Source organism: Podarcis filfolensis (assembly GCF_964270895.1).
Source record: "Podarcis filfolensis genome assembly, chromosome: 3".
Lineage (NCBI taxonomy): Eukaryota > Metazoa > Chordata > Lepidosauria > Squamata > Lacertidae > Podarcis > Podarcis filfolensis.
In genome coordinates, this window is record NC_139606.1 from 108,388,694 (window position 1) to 108,407,625 (window position 18,932).

The following is an 18,932-nucleotide window of genomic DNA, read 5'->3' on the forward strand; positions in this document are numbered from 1 at the left end:
GGCTGGTCCTATCATTGGGTAAAGTGAGGTGACTGAATTGGGCAGTGAATACAGCAGGTTTGGGGTAGCAGAACCCCTCAGTGGTTTGCCTCTGCTGAAATACAGAGCTACATGACCTGCTCTGCAGCGACTAAACCAGCCTAGTACCCTCAGGGTTCGTGGAGGCTGCTGCCCTGTTGCCAGCTTCTAAACAAGATTCAGCTGTCAGTCCAGCTCCTTTATGCAGTGTGGCAAGGGAGCAACATATTGTCCTTCACTTCAGGCAGCAAAATGTCTTGGGGGGGCACCCCAAGGAACTACACTGCCTGCATGATCACGGCTCCTCTTCTAAAATATTTACTTGTACAACTGTAATCAAACAAGCGGATTCCCCCCCCCCAAAAAAAAAAAAAGTTACTGTAAGCTTTCAGTGTTTCCAATATAAAATTGAAGAGGGAGAGAGGGAGACATGATTCAGGCCATCTCAGGCCTCATTGGAAAAAGATGTGATAACAAAACAAACACACGTATAAATGGAAACTAACCTTGTAAAGCAGAAGGGGGGACTTTTCAGCATCCACCCAGTGAGGCAGAAATAGTGGTGAAGGCAGCACATGCCTCCAAGAGGAATCTAAGGACATTACTCCATAGGCTGGACTAGAATTGTTGTTCTACAGTGTTTGGTTCACTAGCACCTTTTTAAAGACGTTCTCTCTATGGTTAGGATAAGTCATCAGGGTCCACATCAGTTGGCTGGTTCCTCAAGAACCAAGGAAAAGGACCCATGGGCTAGATGTGAGCTATAGACTATAGTTTGCTCATCCTTGCTGTAAGGCATGAGTGTGGAACCACTGGCTGTCAAGGTAATGCTGAACTACAGCTCTCATCAGCCCCAGCAAGCATGGCCAGTAGCCAGGGATGATGGGAGTTGCGATGCAGCAACATCTGGAGGGTCAATGGTAAAGTCTTCCTTTAAAAAAATCCCCACTACCCAAGTAAGGTAAAGGTAAACGGACCCCTGACCATTAGGTCCAGTCGTGACCAGCTCTGGGGTTACGGCGCTCATCTCGCTTTATTGGCCGAGAGAGCCAGCGTACAGCTTCCGGGTCATGTGGCCAGCATAACTAAGCCGCTTCTGGCGAACCAGAGCAGCTTGCAGAAATGCCGTTTACCTTCCCACCGGAGCGGTACCTATTTATCTATTTGCATTTTGATGTGCTTTCAAACTGCTAGGTTGGCAGGAGCAGGGACCAAACAACGGGAGCTCACCCCGTTGCGGGGATTCGAACCACCGACCTTCTGATCGGCAAGACCTAGGCTCTGTGGTTTAACCCACAGCGCCACCCGCGTCCCTCACTACCCAAGTAAGAGGGAATAAAAAGCAGGGGACAGCAAACCTTTTCAGCAGGGGGCTGGTCTATTGTCCCTCAGACCTTCTGGGGGGCCGGGCTATGTTTTTTTGGGGGGAATGAATGAATTCCTATGCCCCACAAATAACCCAGAGATGCATTTTAAATAAAAGGACACATTCTACTTATGTAAAAGCATGCTGATTCTTGGACCGGCTGCGGGCCGGATTTAGAAAGCGATTGGGCCAGATCCGGCACCCGGGCCTTAGTTTGCCTACCCATGGAATAAAGAAAGAGCATAAGTGCTACAATTGGGAGCAAGCACAATAATGTTACAGGAGTGCATAGATCTGACAACCCAGGGTAGGAAGGAGGAGGTTAGAAGGGTTTTTTGGCAGGCCTTGCAGTAGGAAGGCAGGAAGGTGCCTTCTTGTTTGCATTAAGAGGTGCAGGCTCCATTCTGTTTAAACAGCAAAGGGGGAAAGAACACAAGCGTATATGCAAAGATGACTCGGGGCTTCTAAGATGAATGTGGAGCAACACTCAGTCTCCTCCACAGAAAAGTGTGCCATTGAGACATGATCAGCTGCACTGCCCCAAGGAACATGTGGGAAGTGTTCTTCAACAGCATTGCACTAGATTACATCTCATGAAATCGAAGGGAACAAATGCTCTGCGAAGTCCCTCTATGTATAGTTTCTTGCTATACAGAGGAAAATTTCCCTCTGACTTGATCAGCTTTCTGTGCCAGTCTCTGGAAACACATCCGCTCGATCGATGTGTTTGACCCACACTAGAATAGTCATAGCGAGCATAATTCCTAGGCAGATCAGTCGTGGGAATTTCATTAATATCTTTTAACTGATTGTTGTTGTTTTCCATTGCCATTTACACTCTACTTTCCTAGTCAAGGGGCCCACAAGGCAGCTCAGAGCAATCAAAACTTAAAATACTTGAGCCCATTTCAATCCTAAAACTATTACAACAATGAAAGTGCATGTTTTCTTGGGCCTGATTACACACACACACACACACACACACACACACACACACACACAGCCTCCTTGCAGTCTTTTGGGCAGTAGGCTGTTGTGAACTTCCCTGAGATCTAGGACAAAATAAAAATAAAAATAGCATCTCCTCCTATTTTGAAAAATGCTACTATATTCCCCTCCCCTCAACACACACACAAATACAAATTATATATATATATACACACACACATGCAGGACCTCATTTTTGCGCAATAGGGTCTCAATGCTCCAGCCAGCCTCGCACCAAGGCTGGCTCAGCTGGGGAGCGGGAGTCTGCTACCAAAAAATAAAATAAAATGGACATTTTGCCAAGATTTAAAAAATCCCCCCGGACCCACATTTTATCCCCCCTACCCCCCCAAAAGAGGACATGTCTGGAAAATCTGGACATATGGCAACCCGGACGCTTGGGGAGAGGTCGTCACTGAGGTATTGTGGTCCTGAGCCATTTAAGGCTTTATAACTCAACTGGGCCTGGAAGCTAAGCAGCAGCTGGTGCAGTTCGGCCAGGATCGGTGAAAGTATTTACCGACAACCCACATAGCTGTACGTACTGCATGTTCTGTATGCGAGTGTGATTATGCTCGCCACTTCTGTTAGGATGTATGATATAAAGCTGAACACACTGCCAATTTCAGCATTATCTCTCTGTGCTTAAAGACCTCTAAATTAGGTCTGTTAATTTCAGTGGGCATACTCTGGGTAAAGCTACCAGCCCTTCTCACTCAATAGATGAAAAAGGGTTCTAGCCCAGGGACATTTGACATTGTGCTTCCTAGCACACAGGATTTCAGAAGAAGAAGAAGAAGAAGAAGAAGAAGAAGAAGAAGAAGAAGAAGAAGAAGAAGAAGAAGAAGAAGAAGAGTAGTAGTAGTAGTAGTAGTAGTAGTAGTTTGGATTTGATATCCCGCTTTATCACTACCCGAAGGAGTCTCAAAGCGGCTAACATTCTCCTTTCCCTTCCTCCCCCACAACAAACACTTTGTGAGGTGAGTGGGGCTGAGAGACTTCAGAGAAGTGTGACTGGCCCAAGGTCACCCAGCAGCTGCATGTGGAGGAGTGGAAACGCGAACCTGGTTCACCAGATTACGAGTCTACTGCTCTTAACCACTACACCACACTTGCTTTCTACACAAAGCGGGTTCCCACCTCCCCCCACACATTTCATTCACTCCAACGATTGCAACTTCCCAGTCCTCATTTTCTAGCAGCTGTTCCTGATAAGACCAGTGTTGGTGTTTTGTCCCTCTGTTTACCTTTGGGAGAGATGGGGAGGATGCCCTTTGCACATAATATTTGCTAGCACACCCACAGTCACAGAGCTGAAGACCACCTTGTCCTACCCCCCCAGACTCATGCAGGTGACCCATGGCTGGATCACCCCCAAGAGCCATGGTGTTTTGTGCCCATTGGGACAGGTGGGGTGGAAGACAAGGGGCTCAGCTACATTAGTCAAAAAACATTTTGAATGTGATATAAACATGCAGCACCAGATGGCGATGAAGAGCAAATAAAAATTCTGTGCGATTTTTACAAACTGTTTTTCCCTTTTGTTATAACGATTTAATTTCTGACTTATTTATAGTGGCTTTTTTCTATCTGTAGATCCACCCAAGGAGCCTAACAGTAGCTGAAGCCAGAGTCAATGACAGGTGGCGTCAACTAAGGGTTTGTCCCACTTTTTCCAAGCACAGGTCCGTGCTTCAAAGCCCTGTGACAGAGCACCCTGTATTTATTTATTTTGCTCTGGGGCTTTCCCTGTGAAAACCTGCTCTTTAAATCTGAAGCAGAGCAAATAGCAATTTGTGTTTTCTGCAGTTTGCCATTCAGCGCTTGGACACAGAGCTTTAAAGTGTGGGCCGTGCTCAGAAAGCACAGAGGAAAGGTAAGCCCTCATTCAGTTTTTTTGTCCCTGTCCTTCTCCCTGCTGAGTCCTGCAAGGGCAACATTGAGACTGAAAAGGAGGAAACTGACAGGCAGTGCCACGCCATCTCCCACCCCAGCGCAGGAGGAAGTGTTGCTCCTGTAGAAAATGGGAGATGTTCAGTACAGTTTGCATGTTAATGTGAACCTACCTAACATGTATGGGACACGGGTGGCGCTGTGGGTTAAACCACAGAGCCTAGGGCTTGTCGATCAGAAGTTCGGCGGTTCAAATCCCTGTGACGGGATGAACTCCTGTTGCTCGGTCCCAGCTCCCGCCCACCTAGCAGTTCGAAAGCATGAAGTGCAAGTAGATAAATAGGTACCACTCTGGCAGGAAGGTAAACGGCATTTTCGTGCGCTGCTCTGGTTTCGACAGAAGTGGCTTAGTCATGCTGGCCACATGACCTGGAAGCTGTACGCCAGCTCCCTCGGCCAATAAAGCGAGATGAGCGCCGCAACCCCAGAGTTGTCCACAACTGGACCTAATGGTCTGGGGTCCCTTTACCTTTACCAAACATGTACTTCCTGAAACAATACCCTACCGAAATACTGCTGCCTTCCAAAATCCACACTCTTCCAAGTTTTGTTATGCAGTGCCCCAAACAACAGCAAGAAAATAGTAAGCAACATTGCATCTACTAGGGTTGAGTGCAGATCTCATGTCTGTTTGGTTATGCTACACCTCGATCACTGAGATCCTCTGACAGGACAATACAGTGGTACCTCTGGTTAAGAACTTAATTTGTTCTGGAGGTCCGTTCTTAACCTGAAACTGTTCTTAACCTGAGGTACCACTTTAGCTAATGGGGCCTCCCACTGCTGCCACCGTGCGATTTCTGTTCTCATCCTGAAGCAAAGTTCTTAACCTGGGGTACTATTTCTAGGTTAGCGGAGTCTGTAACCTGAAGTGTCTGTAACCCGAGGTACCACTGTACTGAGGTTCAGTTCACCATCAATAGGCACCAAGCCTTTGGTGTGATAAGCCTGCCCTGTGGAACTCTCTGCCTATAGGGGTTTAGTGGAAGCCACAACTCCCTTCATTCAGATCTCTTTCCTTGGACAGGCCTCTACAACATGAATTTTAATAAAATCATAGAACTGTAGTATTGGAAGAGACTCTGAGCCTCATCCAGCCCCCTATAATGCAGGAATCTCAGCTAAAGTATCCATGACAGATGGTTACCCAACCCCTTCTTAAAAACCTCCAAGGAAAGAGAGTCCACCATCTCCTGAAGAGGGCCATTCCACTGTCGGACTTCTTTCTTTTTAACCCAATCAGTATTATTATTATTTTATTATTTTATTATTTTATTATTTTATTATTTATTTATATTATTATTATTATTATTTTAAATGACTTTAATTACCTTTATATGGATATCTTTGTTGGTTTCGGTTTTATATGCCACATTCTCCCTTTTTGTTTTATTTCTCAATGAGTGTGTGACTTGTAAATGTGTAAATAAGTAAGTGCACATTTTTGTGAAAACAACTTACATAAAACGCACTGCATTAGGAAAAACGGATTGCAAAAATGTGTTCATTGGGCAAAAAATATCGGGGGAAATGAGCCTTTTAGGAGAAATGTGCAATGAAATGCTGATGAATTTTCGTGATGCAGAATTGTGCCAAACTGAACTTCAGATCATAAAAATGATGATAATTATAATAATTAGTAGTAGTAGAAACAGCAGCATTCCTGGCCTGTTTACTGGTTCTGTGCTCTGATTCTACAATCCAAATAAACTGATTCAACTTAGGCATCCTTCCCTTTAAACAGATGTCCTCACTTCCTGGATAAAGAACCACTGATATAAATCTAATCCTTGGAATGTGCATCTGATTGTGGGTGTGGTCTGTTGGCCCAGTGGCACGAACACAAATGCACATCCTGGTCCATTACATTCTGGTACAAATAAGGATGCTTGCTTTGATAGAACATTTTTCTGCGTTATTTTTACTTATGCATTTTATGTACAGTCGTCATCCCCCATCTACATGTACGTGTGTGTGTGTGTGTGCGCGCGCGTGTGCGTGTGTGTGTGTTTCAAAATCTGGAGAAGTGAGAATTTTGAAGGATGGCTGTGTTTCTGCTTGGGCATTGTTTCATTGTTTTTTCTGGGGGGCGACACAGGGGTACGCATACCCCTAAACATTTTGTGAATCTAAGTTTGACCTCGTTGAGGGGCAGTATTTCAATATGAGTAGGATAACGAGAGTACCCCTAAACATTATATATATATATATATATATATATATATATATATATATATATATATATGAAAAAAGCACTGGTTTCAATTAATGTGAATTAGGCAGATTTGCACAATGAGGCATTCTCCTTACACATTGCCCAAATTATACGTGCTAAACATTTTTTTTTAATAGTGAAATTTAAACTGTTGCAACTTGCCCTGACACCTTCTAGTGAAGGCTAGCTAATGAATTTAATAATAATACGAATAGTATTATGATTACTATGGTGACAGCAGTCACGAAATTAAAAGACGCCTGCTCCTTGGGAGAAAGGCGATGGCAAACCTAGACAGCATCTTAAAAAGTAGAGACATCACCTTGCCAACAAAGGTCCGGATAGTTAAAGCCATGGTTTTCCCGGTAATAATGTATGGAAGTGAGAGCTGGACCATAAAGAAGGCTGATCGCCGAAGAATTGATGCTTTTGAATTATGGTGCTGGAGGAGACTCTTGAGAGTCCCATGGACTGCAAGAAGATCAAACGCATGCATTCTGAAGGAAATCAGCTCTGAGTGCTCACTGGAAGGACAGATCGTGAAGCTGAGGCTCCAATACTTTGGCCACCTCATGAGATGAGAAGACTCTCTGGAGAAGACCCTGATGTTGGGAAAGATGGAGGGCACAAGGAGAAGGGGACGACAGAGGACGAGATGGTTGGACAGTGTTCTCGAAGCCACAAACATGAGTCTGACCAAACTGCGGGAGGCAGTGGAAGACAGAAGTGCCTGGCGTGCTCTGGTCCATGGGGTCACGAAGAGTCAGACATGACTAAACGACTAAACAACAACAACATTATTATTATATGCTGCTTTGTGTTGTTGATGTTTTAAAAGGTGATTTATCCAGTTTAGACACAACTATAATTAATGTCTGATACACTGACATCTTTCCCCTCCCTCCACTAAAATCTGAAGCAATGCCCCTAGAAAAGAAACTCAACAGTGCTAATTCTACATACAAATTGTTGAACTGTTGTTGTCGAATATACAGAATTAGCTGGAGGGGGCACTATCTTCCTTGGTTAGCCTTAGCTATCTCCCAGACCTTTCCTAAACATTGGAGAATCATAAAGTCAGAACCTGAATAGAACACATAGTGATGAATCCAACTGCCCACCAAAGGAAGGACATTTCTGCCCCAACTCAGCCTGTGCAAGGAAGAAAAATAAGTAAGTAGAGTGGTACCTCAGGTTACATATGCTTCAGGTTACATACACTTCAGGTTACAGACTCCGCTAACCCAGAAATATTACCTCGGGTTAAGAACTTTGCTTCAGGATGAGATCAGAAATCGTGCAGTGGCAGCGCAGCAGCAGTGGGAGGCCCTGTTAGCTAAAGTGGTGCTTCAGGTTAAGAACAGTTTCAGGTTAAGAACAGACCTCCAGAACAAATTAAGTTCTTAACCCAAGGTACCACTGTAGTGGGCACCTTCATTACTAAAATAGCTATAAATGGGTAGTTGTTGTTGTTGTTTAAAAAAATGAGTTAAGCTGTCCATAGAAGGTGAAGTCAACCCCTCCACCATTCCCTGGTGCATTAGGAGTTCAAAAGTTAGTAGTGGTGCAATATTTTTTGTGCCAACCAGTGCAGAGGACTTTTTTATTAGATGGGAAGCGGCTCCTGATTTCTAATATAATTTTCTCGGCCTTTTATTTCTCAGTTGGATGAGTGGGTGGGGGGAAGACATGACAGCCATGACAGCATTGCTGAATTCTAGTATATTGATAAGGCTATATTTAGGCTTCAGGGAAGTGGTTGTGGAGCACCAGCAGGGAACGGGGCAGCAGCAAAACTAAGCTGCTCGTATCTAATGCGGGAACACATCGTTGAGGTTTTTCAAGTGTTTGACTGAAACATTCAACAACTCTGTGTTTGTGTGTGCTGCTGAAGAATTATATAGTCCCAGCAGCTAACAGGACAGGAAAGACTGCAGGATGAATTAAGATAGATTCACAGAGCAACACTGACTTTGCCCTGACTGATGCAAGAGAGCAGCAGCTGTGGGACCATAGGATTCTGCAGAACAGACCAGGAGGACTGTGGCCTATGGCAGAGGTTTTCAACCTTTGGGGATCCACAGCTCCCTTGACCAACTACATTCTTTCTGCAGCACCCCTGTGGGGCTCAGGAACCTAGTTATGTCACCCCTTGCCTGCAGAGCTGGCAGCCCCTCACCCTTTCTCAAACATCCTCCCTTCTGGAGTGTTCCCTCAGCCCTTTCTCTTCTCCTCTCTCCTTGCGAGTGCTCTGAGCAGCCGCAACTTCCGCCCCTGGTCTCTGAGCTGCTCCCCTGCCCCAAAGAGATGTGCCCCCTGCCACCACAGCACCCCTGATCATCATTCAAGGCACCCGAGGGTGCCACAGCACTCTGGTTGAAAACCACTGGCCTATGGTATGAGTGCCCCAGATGAAACCAATTCCCTCTTCTGATCAGCAACTCCATGAGTACAGGGAGCATGCAGCCAGGACTCACTTTCCAGAGCTCTTGATTCAAGACATTGAACACCTGACACAATCTTAACAACAGTGAACAAGGTCCAAGCAGTTTTGAACAATGATATTTATCATGGGGGAGGGTGGCTGGGATCATCACACAAGCCTGCTGCACCCCTATACAGTCATACCTCGGGTTAAATGTGCTTCAGGTTGAGCGTTTTCAGGTTATGCTCCACGGCGACCCGGAAGTAACGGAGTGCGTTACTTCCGGGTTTCGCCGCTCGTGCATGCGCAGATGCTCAAAATGATGTCACTCGCATGAGCGGAAGCGGCGAATCGCGACCCGCGCACATGCAAATGCGCAGTCGTAGGTTGCGTTCTACTCAGGATGCGAACGGGGCTCCGGAACAGATCCTATTCACATCCAGAGGTACCACTGTAGTGGATTTTTTTTCAAAATAGCTCCATTATTATTCTCTAGATCTTCATGGGGAGGGCTCCCGATTCGTGCAGAGATCTCTGCACTGAGTGAAAAGTTTGTTTGACCTTTGGATGAGTCACTACGAGCAACGTTAGGTGGAAGCAGCTCTCTGGTCTATAACTCCCACAGCACTAAATCTTTAATCACCACACATCACAGAGCGGACCCAGCTAGGCAAAAAATGAATAATGCATCCCTGACTTTCTCAGATGCAAACACAGCAGACAAGTGGTGATCTTTAAAAATTTAAATTTCTAGTGATTGGAAATGAAAGCTCAAGTTGTGAAATAAAGTTGCTAATTTCCAGAGTGGTGTTTTCCCCACTCTGGGTTCTCCCTCTGCCCCCCTCCCCACACATGAATCACACAAACTCTCTTATGTGGCTTTTAAAAGAAGCCATGGATGATTATCTGTCATTCCAGATGAGATGCTACTAGAAAATTGTCTCATTGGTCATTTCCCTCACCCCCCAAGATTTGACCCTTGTTAACAAGGACAGGGATATCAAATGAAATGATGTATTTTCATTTGGAAAGGTGGAAGGGAGAAAAACAAGGCTGATCCAGGTGTTCGGAACAGTTCAACAGAATCAGCAGAAGAGAACAGTGTTATAGAAGACAAAACTTTCACGATTTCTCAGATGAAAGCAAGCCAAACTCAGCAAGAATTGGGGTGCAGAGATAGAAATAACCGTAGACTACAAGATTACATTTAGAAGATAAATAATTCTTTACGCCACAGTGGAAAAACATCTGATAGAAATCAGTAAAGAAGGATAATCTTTCTACGGAATTTTAATGACATTCTATTGAGTTATAGCTCCCAGAGAGAGAATTTTTGATGCTGTTATAGGATTGAGGGGTAGCTTAGATGGCATCTTTGGGGCTGCCTCCTAGCCTGTGATTTTTTTAAAAAGTCTGTTAGATGTGATTCTGTATGAAAGGAGACTGTCAAGGCAGACAAACTAGTCTCTTTGTCAAGTTAATGTGTGTTAAGTGTTTCTTTGCAGGACTAAAGAGTATGGGTGACTAAGGCTCTAGGAAGGGGGGTTAAAAGGGAGCAAGTTTCTACCCCTCTCCTGAAGGGAGGTGATGCTACCAGTGAGTGTTAAGAGTAGACCTGAGTCCAGTCTTGTCATAACTTGCTTTTTGTGCTGAATGCAAAACTAACGTACTTAGGCAGCTGGATACCTAAGGGTGAGGGGGCAACATTTGCTGAAGTGTTAGTGCTGTGATCCTTTCCACTTTATGCTCATCCTGTGTGCATATATATGTGTGTGAATTATAATAATATATTACAAGGGTGTCAAAGTCTCCTGTACCCTTCATTTCAAGGAAAGCAAAACCGATGTCTATGTGCTAACCCTCCCCACACCCCAAAATTTCCCACCACTCAGAGACTGGGATGTGCATAACGATATGGTATTGTAGATGGCATAAGTATCTAGATGAAAACAACAACATTATTGCCCTCCATTCCTTTTTATCACTGTAGGAGTTACAGAGGAGGAGTGAGATGACAGTTGTCGTTACTTAGGTTCAGGATAAATATTTGTGAAAGGAAATCTTTCATCCCTACCCTTGATGGAAGGGAATGAAGAAGGTGAAACTAAATTCAGTAGGACTTCGGTTCTACAGGTTTCATCTTGCCAAAAGCCATTTTTATGATAATATTGAAGAAAAGCTCACAGGGGAAACTGAATGCTGTTTAGCTTCTGCAGCCTCTCGCTCCGTTTTTCACCCATGACCGCAGAGGTGCCTCAGTGAAAAACTGATCCAAAACTTAAGGAGTCCTCTGCACATCCTTACATCATGCTATCTAATAGCCTATCTAATGCTGTAAGGACTAGAAGGAATCAATCCTAACTGTGGTATGGGAATACAAAGCAACGAGTTCCCTACCACGTTTGCAGGCCTGTGGCACAGACCAGAAGCAGAGTGATTTGTCCATCTCTGCTCATTTTGTACATTCTATCTTGTTGGCTTGTGGGACTCACAATCGAGACTGGAGCCCCTAAGATGGGTGGTGTCTTGTAAGCCTCCTTCTAGCAATTCCTGCAGCCAAGCTGGTGCCAAATGCATTGCTCTGCTTTCCTTTGGACCACATCACCACCTGTTGCTTGGACAGCCCAGGACCTTCATACACAATGCCCAGGCTTGCACTCTGGAGAGGTTACTTTGGTGCTGCTAATGCAACAAAAGCAACATGGGAGGCAGCAGTTAGTGGTCTTTGCAGCCACAGTGAGTTCTGTGATTCTCCAGTTGTTTGGCCTCATCTCTGAGGCACACTCCATTGTCTTTGAAGACAGATGGATGCCAACTTCTTGATGCATGCTGCTTTCTTGGCAATGCAGCAGAAGGGCTACTCAAGGGAACCTGTAGTCAAGATCTGACCAATCTCTTTAACATAACAAGCTGCAGCCTAGTTCCACACAACCTGTGAGCTATCAAGCCAAACACAAGGCAGCAGCAAATGACATAGGCTTGACAAAACCTACAATTTTTATGTTTCCCTTAAGGGACTGAAAAAAACCCAAATGACTTTTCAATCACTTGGAAGAGCCTTGATACATGACTAGTGGGCTGAGCATCATAATTTCAGCATGTGTGTTATAGCTCAATCATCCTGCCTGAAAATCTTATTGCTATCTATAATTTAAATCTTGGATCCCAATTGAATTGAATTAAATACAGATTCAAAACCCACTGAAAAACTAAAGCGATTTGGAGGTTAAGCTTAGAGATCTATCAATATAAATCCAAATAAGCAGACTATGAATCAGATGGTAAGCCTTTTTAATATATGCTGGTTTTCAGAACACTAAAGGTTCTGAATTAATGGAATCTTTGTTTTGAAAAGCCACTTTTGCTACTTATTTATTTTTTCATTCTAATCTGCATTGTTTTTTGTATTCACTCTCACATAAATGTTGTGAGGTGAGCCACTATCATTCCCATTTTACTGATGTAAAACTGAGGTTTAGGGCAGGCATCCCCAAACTCGGCTGTCCAGATGTTTTGGGCCTACGATTTCCATCATCCCTGACCACTGGTCCTGTTAGCTAGGGATGATGGAAGTTGTAATCCCAAAACATCTGGAGGGCCGAGTTTGGGGATGCCTGGTTTAGGAGAAAGACTGCAAAAAAGAGTAATTGAGAACCTAGATCTAGCTTCAAGCCTAGCACTCTCTGGGTTGCATTCAGCAAAGTCACTCACTTCATGCAAGGAATTCAATTTCCACAATGGAACTGCCCCTCCCTCTGCCTTCTATAGGGGTTTCCACTGCCCTCCAGAGCATATTTGGAGGGCTATGAGGGCATGCAGGGAGAGAAGAGGGAGGGGATGTTCAATTGTGCATGTGAACATCATTGCACAAATGGGTTGACTTTGTTGATTACAACCCAATCCATTCACCCAATCTTATGTTTAATTTACTCAATTTATCCCTCTTTCTCTGTTTCATAAGGCAATGAAATTTTATGCACAACTCCCTTTTTTATTTATTTGCATGCTCCTCATCCAATTAAAAAGCACACATTTCATTTAATTTAAGATGTCTTAAAACATTTGGCGATGTTTTTCACAAGATTTCCCCTCCCCATCAACTTTTGCTCAGAGAACACATTTCCCTAAATTATTTGTCAACAATGTGTTTGTATCCTTGATTGCCCACAAAACCATTAACAATTGTAGGAATGCCAAACTTTTCCATAGGGCAGACTGCCTCTCACCCCGCCCCATATGGAATATGGAAAAAAATGATTTCCTTCACTGGCAATAAAGTTTCACATGCATTTTGCTAAGGACAAAAATACATATTTTGAGATGCAACAGACGCTGTCAGATGCAATGAGTTTCTGCAGACACAACAACACCTCTTTATTTCTTGTTAAGGCTCCATATTATTATTAAACAGAATGGGAATATGCCTGCAAGTTATGCTTGTGTTTGAAAATCCACTGTGGGAAGGATGAATAAACATAACTAGGTCTGAAAGGGATGGGGAGGGAAATTTCTAAATTGGACCTAAATCAGCCCATATGTATTCCCTTGCTGAATCAGAGAAAAGGTTCTTCTAGTACAGCTGTTTTTCTTTGGTGGTGGTGCTGAACCTAATATCTCTGAGCACTCCCCTCTTGATTGTCTCCATTTTCTGATATTCAGGTGGGTTTAACCTTAAAAAAAAATTAATGATCCAAGCCACATGATATCTTGTAACACTGTTCTAAATGCTGATTCAAGCATTGCAGGGGCCATGTTTTCCAAGTCCAATTGCTTACTCTCAACATTTGTGACCTGATGGCTAAATAAAGAGACACAGCAGTGGCTGGGTTGAACTAGGGTCACTCTATTTAAGAATAAAACCCATTTTTAAAGCCTGCAGAGGGAAAACACTATTGATCCTGGAATAAACCTGAGCCAGAACAAACTGCAGCCTAGGGTGACCAAAACCCCTGGCCAGTACTGAGGCCGAGCTAAGAGCTGAATGGGCCTTTCCAAATGTACATTTTCAGAAGAGTTAGCAATGTGCAACGCAGGTTCAAGGCTCTGAGTTGGTTGGTAAAGAACAGGAGATCACTGCAACTGAGGTGACTTGTGTTCTCTCCTTATTGGGAGAGACTCGATGACCATCTGCCATGGATGCTTTAGTTGAGATTCCTTCATTGCAGAGGGTTGGACTACATGACCCTCGAGGTCCCTTCAAACTCTACAAATTCATGTTTCTATGACTTCTGCTGAGGAGCCTCCTGCTTCCCACAGTCCAAAGGTGGAGGGCACCCACCACACATGGAGTGGAGAAGGAGTGCCTGTCTTCAGGTTCAGCCATTTAAGAATCTCAGGCTCTCCACAAGGAGCCTAGAAGAAGTCCTGCATTGCAGGGGGTTGGAATAGATGACCATTTGGGTCCCTCCCAAATCTATACATTTCAATTTTACAAAGTAGACAGCATCTTAAAAAGCAGAGACATCACCTTGCCAACAAAGGTCCGTATAGTTAAAGCTATGGTTTTCCCAGTAGTGATGTATAGAAGTGACAGCTGGACCATAAAGAAGGCTGATCGCCGAAGAATTGATGCTTTTGAATTAGGGTGCTGGAGGAGACTCTTGAGAGTCCCACGGACTGCAGGAAGATCAAACCTATCCATTCTGAAGGAAATCAGCCCTGAGTGCTCACTAGAAGGACAGATCCTGAAGCTCAGGCTCCAATATTTGGCCACCTTATGAGAAGAGAAGACTCCTTGGAAAAGACCCTGATGTTGGGAAAGATTGAGGGCACAAGGAGAAGGGGATGACAGAGGACGAGATGGTTGGACAGTGTTCTCAAAGCTACCAACATGAGTTTGACCAAACTGCGGGAGGCAGCGGAAGACAGGAGTGCCTGGCGTGCTCTGGTCCATAGGGTCACGAAAAGTCAGACACGACTAAACGACTAAACAACAACAGTCTGGAGGCAGAGGTTTGAAAAACCTCTTAGTGTGCTCTCAACCTGCAGCTAGTTTTTCACTTGGAACTATCCATGGTCCTGAACCTGACCTGCCTTGCTGATTTCTCCATAGGCTCCAGCACTAGGCCAGCACTCAGTAGTAGGAATGATCCCTCTGAGCTGATTCAACACAGATCCAGGGATCTGATGTATACATGAATATTTTTGCATTTGCTTCAATGGGAGGGGAAGTTCTCTATGTACATGGCTTGTGAACATGGAACTATGTGTTGGTGGTTAGGAGGAAAACCTGTCAGCGGGAAAGCTCTGTATATCCATTCGAGCACTTGCGCTTTTAAAGAATCACTGGAATGGGATCGTTTAACAAACTTTATATACTGCTTAATTGTAGTAAAACCTCTAAGTGACTTACAATAGATATTTAAATGATCAACGAGAACAGTGGAAAACCATTGGAAACATTTAAAAATAGCTAAAATTATTGGTAAAAGATATTACAAGACACAGACACCTGTGTGTCTAGATAGGGTTGCCTAATCAAAAGTGTTTTAAACAGGCACCGCAAAGAGTACAGGGAAGCCACTGCCTGACATCCATAGACAAGGCGTTCCAAAGTGTAGGTTCTGTCACACTAAAGTATCAATGATAATTATGTGCTGCCTATAACAGTGCCAATTCCAGAGATTAAAGAAGCTGACTGAGCACATATGGGGGATAGGGAATTCCACGTGTAAACTACTCCCAAGCCATTAAGAGGTGGGATGGAACTCTAGGTATTCAAAGTTAAGAATTTCAATCCACCCAGTCCTAGAATCCATCTAAAACAAAATAAAGTGGCAAATCTGCATTGTGAATGCATCATTATTAAAATATAGCACTGTAGCAATCAAAAAGTTTACCTAAACATCATTTTTTTTTCCTGAATGGCTGCTCACTGAATACCTTGAAGCCTCCTGCCTGCATTCTCAATAGGTGTAGCTCAGACACAGGCTGATCACCTCAAAGAGAATGAAGCCTTGGTGCCATCGCACAATAAGAACGCCCTTCATCCCACACATACACTTTTGCAAGACGGAAATCCCACAGAGATCCCAATGAAGAGTAGATACGTAAGATAACAGCAATGACAAATCCTCATGTTGCATTCTTATAGTAGAGGTAGTAAAGAATATATCGTTTAGAGCAGGCACCCCCAACCTGTGGCCCTCCAGATGTTTTGGCCTACAACTCCCATGATCACTAGCTAATAGGACCAGTGGTCAAGGATGATGGGAATTGTAGTCCAAAACATCTGGAGGGCCGAAGGTTGGGGATGGCTGGTTTAGAGGCATTTGCAAGATACAACACATTCAGTTGTACAGTAAATCAGTCTTTATTTATTTATTTTTTAAAAAAGGTGGAATTTATATTAGGGACGTGGGCTCACATAACCATCTTTGCAATGGGGACTCAGGTGTCAGATTAAAGAAACAGTTACACACACACAGGTAAACTGAGGTTATGAGGCCCTGGCCTTTTGTCAATCTCATGATGGAATGTCATTTATGGCGGTGACGTTATTTACCTCTTTGAGACAGCCCATGAAGTTGTTACTGACTGGTGACCCAGGCAAGTCTGCTGTGCTAGGACTGCCTCCAACATAGAAAAAGTCATCGGAGCCCAACATGGTGTAGTCTTCTTGTGTGTAGCCCGTCGTGGTCAGAATTCCATCCACTGATATTGTCACCTAGATAACAAAGCACAGGGAAAGGACACGCTATACTCAGACCTACATACTGCTGTCCTTGGGATATGCCTGGTTTTTTATTGTTGTTTTTTATATTTTTATTTGTTTTTATTATTGTTATTATTATTTTTTTGAGACCTAAGCCGGAGCCCATTTTCATGTCTGTTTGAGGTTTAGTCTTGGATTCTATCCCTAGGTGCTCTAACTAGTTAAAAGAGTTGTCTTATTATTGAGCTAGTGTCAGCAAGTCCCTATTCGCAACTCAAAAAGGTTGATTAGCAGACACAAAAATGGTGTTAGTAGAATGCTTCCCTAGGTTAGTTTAGCTGGTGTTACATATTAGTAAGTTCAGTAAAGTCTGTCATCGACTAATAAAAAGAACGTGCACCTTGAAAAAACAGAAAACAAAAGAAAAAGAGGCACAAGCAATATCGCCAGCAGCACCATCACTGTTTGCACCATATATACAGCAGCGACTTGTCCATGCAAGAGCCTAGAGTCCATGCCAAAGCAAGAGGGAGGGAAGAAGAGGGGTGAGGGGAACCCAGCAAAGAACGACCAAGTGGCAGCAGCACACTCTGATGTGCGCATGCAGGAAAGCGAGTATCAGAGAAGGAGAAGAAAGGAAGAGAAAGGAATGGAGAGAACCAAACGGCTTTGTTGATGAAGTAACAGTATGTAGATGTGTCACTTCCGTCATTCTCGTCCGTGCCCGCATGCCATGCATTATGAATGGTTAGAGTGCCAGCTAGGCTGGCGGCACGCTAGGCCAGCTTAATCCCTTGTTAGTTAACCACAGCTTTTGATGCAAAATGTTAAGGATGCCCCTCTACGTGTGAGTTCAAAAAAAGAGAGAGAGAGAGGAGAGAGAAAGAATTGGACAGGAACAGATAAAGTAAAAGAAAATAGGAGGTCAACAACAGATGAAGAGGAGGTTAAAAAAGTAAGCAGAAGAGTACCAACCGCAGTTCCTCTTTTGTTAATGATGTCTACAGTTAAAAGAAAGAAAGGAAACACACGGCAAACCCAAAATAAGAAACAATTAGAATGATATCTACCGAACAATGTAGTTTGTTTACCATAGCGTGTCCAATGCCTGAGTGCTTTGTGGAGAAGGGGGGAGAAAGGAAATTAAAAACTTGTGAACAGAATAACGATCGTTTACTTAAAAAATATGATGGTCACTACCAATGTTAGTACATTATTTTGGTTCAGGTAACGGTTAGTAGAATGAAACATTCCATGAATGACATGTTAGTTATTAAGCATGTTAGTAACACAGAAAAAAGGGCAAAATAATTTTACAAGGAAAAATAAAAAAGCAGACTAACAGATACGCCTCCACAGAGGTAACAGCAGTTGTCTTTTCCTGCAAATATATTTATATATAGAGATCGATATCGATATATATACTGTAGAACTTATTTCAGCTCTCCACTGGACAGAAACAGACATAATGACCACATTCCTTTTGTCCTCTTCCAACTGAGTGTTTCTGACAGACATTCAAAATGACTCTCGGGGGGGGGGGTGGAACGCCTAAAGCTCATCAGCTGACCACTGCTTCTCCTGACCCCCAAATCCCCCCCAAGCGAATCAGCAGGAATCCCCTAGTACTCAATTTTTTTTTGACTCAGCACACAAGGACTTCTTTTCAACTCCAAAACTTCTTTCGGTCATATTGATGGACTTTAGGATCACAGTTTACTGCAATGAAACAAAGCAAATATCCTGACACATAACAATGAGTAGAATGGATTTCTGCAGCTAGCTCTCTGGTCATGCACCTGCCGGAACATGTCTAACTGGTACTTCTAGCTCCCACCCCATGTTGGTTGCTTTTTATATGTTGGTTTCTTTTAACAGTTTTGGATGAGCAAAGGCAAATCTAGAAAGTGGGCCATTTGCTGACTAATTTGATGTCCATTTCCGTCAAAATTAGCAGTGGTGTGTGCCCTTCCTATGCCAGATTTTGTGGCACAAACGAAACCATTCTGGTGATATATTGTTATTCACTGGCCCTGGTTCATTTAGCACCTTAAACCACAGTTTAAAATAACCATTGGTGTTGCATGCTAGTCAAAAGCATCAGATTTGGTCTGCCACTCCTGCTGAGAAGGAAATGCTTCCCATTTATTTTTCTTCAAATAAGACATGAGTAGTAAGCCAGGAACCTTGGATTCCATCTGTGGCTTGTTTAGAGAGAAACAAACCATGAATGCTAGTTCTTATGCAATGTAGGACCAGCCCAATACATTTTGGCACCTGAGGCAAACCACAAAACAGCACTCCCCTCCTCGCT

General features: G+C 43.7%; 1 protein-coding gene and 1 long non-coding RNA gene across 47 annotated transcripts in view; one reads left to right on the plus strand and one right to left on the minus strand.

Annotated features, from left to right (window-relative positions):
• The window catches only part of NRXN1 (neurexin 1), a 986,669-nt gene that overhangs the window by 623,068 nt on the left and 344,669 nt on the right, over positions 1–18,932 (minus strand). For 24 of the 46 annotated variants that reach the window (XM_083604813.1, XM_083604810.1, XM_083604804.1 and 21 more), the window contains one exon: positions 16,469–16,630. In XM_083604813.1, the coding sequence (XP_083460939.1) occupies positions 16,469–16,630 (162 nt within the window). Of the gene's footprint in view, positions 1–16,468; positions 16,631–17,688; positions 17,734–18,932 lie in introns of all 46 variants that reach the window. The other 22 variants (XM_083604801.1, XM_083604798.1, XM_083604811.1 and 19 more) reach the window with 2 other exon arrangements.
• Positions 1–18,932, plus strand: part of LOC310758919 — a 438,564-nt gene that overhangs the window by 12,206 nt on the left and 407,426 nt on the right. The gene's annotated exons all lie outside the window — the stretch shown is intronic.